General features: G+C 42.3%; 1 protein-coding gene across 1 annotated transcript in view; it reads right to left on the bottom strand.

Moving 5' to 3' along the window:
* LOC119576331 (chromosome partition protein Smc-like) overlaps positions 1–3,396 on the bottom strand; it is a gene marked incomplete at both ends in the record, with an annotated part of 18,557 nt that overhangs the window by 11,974 nt on the left and 3,187 nt on the right. The window contains 3 exon segments of the mRNA XM_037923961.1: positions 282–473; positions 1,233–1,409; positions 1,776–1,841. Coding sequence (XP_037779889.1) covers positions 282–473; positions 1,233–1,409; positions 1,776–1,841 — 435 coding nt within the window.

Below are 3,396 nucleotides of genomic sequence, written 5' to 3'. Positions count from 1 at the left end.
AGGTTATTTGTGTTTGAATTATTGAAGTTTACATTTAATTATTCGGGTGAGCAATGTTTTGCTGAATAAATTACACAATTTACACATTTAAAGGGAAATCAGCATTCAGTGTTATATTAGCGTTAATAGTGTAATTATAATAGCTTAAATATTTACAGACATAAATAATACATCCCTAATACGACATGTCATTCTGGTGTTCGATTCCACAACGTTCCCTAAATTCTGCAGAACTTTCCGCTCTCCTTCGTGAAAGATAAGGCAGAAGGCGAACTACATACCCTTCGGAGGACAATGATCATAAGAAGGACAGCAGACGCCATCCGTGTAGATGCCCTCGCAATCATTCCTCCACTCACACTGGATTACCGAACACTCCACCTCGCCGCCAGAGCATATGCACGTTTCGCATGGATTGGCCAAGTTAGGCACCGGCTCTCCGTTATGGTACACGACGCCGTCCCACTCGCAGTCTGAGGGTTACACCGCCCGTAAGCAAGAGGAGAAGAAGGGAAAGCACTTAAGAATTGCGTGTACATGCAAGGGTTCGACTGCTACACCTTTAATTCTTCAAAGTAGGAAATATATCAGTTGATTCTTGATAACCTAAACACCAGACCAACAATTCTTGATTAACATTTTTTCAATGCTGTCAGGAAATGAACCAGCTATTTTTATTATCATTATTATTTCTTATTTACATGGTATCATGACAATCGTAAGTATTTCGTGTTTATCAGTTAAGTGGGACAAGGAATGGAATAGTGCAATTATTTTTGTATTCTCCGGCCCCATCTCAGTCTTGTCGAAATTGCTGTTCAAACGAGTGTACTGGCCGCGTGACTGGTTGTCTGTGCACAAGGTGAATGTGCACTCTCTATCACTGCCATTCACTCTCACTCTCAGTCTCACTCTATATATCTATCTACCTCTCCCTCCCTCCCTCTCTCCCTCCCTCTGTCTCTCTCTCTCTGTATCAATCTCTCTCTCTCTGTATCAATCTATCTCTCTCTCTCTCTCTCTCTCTCTCTCTCTCTCTCTCTCTCTCTCTCTCTCTCTCTCTCTCTCTCTCTCTCTTCTCTCTCTCTCTCTCTCTCTCTCTCTCTCTCTCTCTCTCTCTCTCTCTCTCTCTCTCTTTTTCTACTTTTACTGTGTTTATGTATATTTCTCCACGCGCGTTTCGAGTACGTGTGACTGTTCTTACGCTCGTCTGTGTGCGTGTTTCGACTCACCGCATCGATACTCCGGGCAACAAAGTCCGGACCGCTGAAGGGCGCGGCAGCCCGGCTTGTACTCGCAACTGATCACAAAGCAAGCAAAGCCCGGAGGCTTGCACTGGCATTCCTCGCACGGGTCGGCGGTGGGCAGGTACTCGCCCTCCGCGTAAACTTCTTCGTCGATCACACACACTTTGGAGAAATGGACCGGATTATCGGCTGAACTTAAGCTTACACAAGTTTACTGGACCGCATGAGGAAAAGGGATAAAGATTTTTTGTGCTACTATTTATACACATTAACTACATTTTCACATCTTTTAATCTGCTCTAGATCGCGATGCAATATTCATCTCGACGAGAGTTATCGCGAATTGCACACAGAAACTCTCACAACTGTTGCACAACTATGGAATCTTTGTTAAACCCCTTATAAACTCATTTCGGAGAAGCTGATGAATTCGTGCGGTGAGCGGAATGAACTCTGATCGCTCGGCCTACATGTCGCAAGTATAAAAATATATTTTTTTAGAAGAAAGAGCTCTCTGGCGGAACTTACCAGCACTTTCATTCCTGGTGACTATTCCGACCTTGTCCGACACGCCCACCTGGCGGCTGATAGGACCTGCGAAGGAGGAGATGAATGGGCCATGTTGCTTGAAAAAATGATAAACCAATAAATCATATGTACACACACACACTTATAGATATAGGTTTTTGAATATATATATATATATAAATATATATATATATATATATATATATATATATATATATATATATATATATATATATATATATATATATATATATATATATATATGTATATATATATATATATATATATATATTTTATATATATATATATATATATATATGTACATATATATATATATATATATATATATATATATATATATATATATATATATATATGTGTGTGTGTGTGTGTGTGTGTGTGTGTGTGTGTGTGTGTATATATATATATATATATATATATATATATATATATATATATATATATATATATATATATATACACATGGGCAGGGTCGTCCACAGGGAAACGAACTAGGTACCTATATAGCCTTAGTTGTCGATCCCGGATTATGCAAGTAACAGGTCCCATGCCAATCTCATGGTGTAACCGCCGGTTGGACACGTGGTCCTGCCAACTGTACCCCATGATCCAGCGAAGGGACTTGTTACAAAAGTACATCAAGACGAGACTCCAAGACACTGGATAGTGTCCAGGTTTTGCTTCCATAGAGGAAAACTGGCAGTATCAAGGAAACACGCAGCTTGGTCCTTCTGGATAGGTACCGACATCTCCAAATGCTCTTGTTGATTGAGTTCATGGCTCCTGTTGCTACACCAACCTGTCTATTGACTTCTTGGTCTGACAGCCCAGAGATATGGACTACGCTACCAAGGTATGTAAAACTTTCTGTAACTTCAATGTCCTCGCCACAACATGGATCGACTGAACGGGTTACCCTAACAGGCCCCCAAAGTCCTGAATCTTGGTCTTGGTCCAGGAGACCTCTAGGCCTAGGGGCTTCGCCTCATTGCTAAATGCATCAAGAGCCGCCACCAGTGACTCCAAGGACTCAGATAGGATAGCAACATCATCGGCAAAGTCAAGGTCTGAGACCTTGATATTGCCTAGTGTTGCTCCACACTGACTTTGGCTAGTAGCTCTACCCATTACCCAGTCCATACAGGTGTTGAGAAGTGTTGGTGCAAAGACACAGCCTTGCCTCACCCCTGAATTAACAGGGAAGAAGTTCGACAGACCCCCACCACACTTTACAGCACTTTCAGTACCAGTATAAAGGCTTGCTATTAGGCCAATAATCTATGTCTCAGGATCTCCCACAGCGATTTCTGATGCACCGAGTCAAATGCCTTCTTGAGGTCGATGTAGGTTGCAAGCAACCCACGACCAAACTCACGATGGCGTTCCACAGTTACTCGAAGCGCTAGTATACGGTCTATTGTGGACTTGCCAGGAGTAAATCCAGACTGTTCCAGTCTCTGATGCCTCAGTAGGTGGTTGCGGATCCATTCCAGAAGAATGTGGGCGAGAACTTTGCCTGGTATGCTGAGCAGTGTAATGCCACGGTAGTTGCTACAATCCCAACGATCCCCTTTCCCCTCAGCAGGTCAGGGGGAATGGT

The sequence above is a fragment of the Penaeus monodon genome, chromosome 8, assembly GCF_015228065.2.
Source record: "Penaeus monodon isolate SGIC_2016 chromosome 8, NSTDA_Pmon_1, whole genome shotgun sequence".
Taxonomy (NCBI): Eukaryota; Metazoa; Arthropoda; class Malacostraca; order Decapoda; family Penaeidae; genus Penaeus; species Penaeus monodon.
This window is presented reverse-complemented; position numbering and strand designations above follow the sequence as displayed.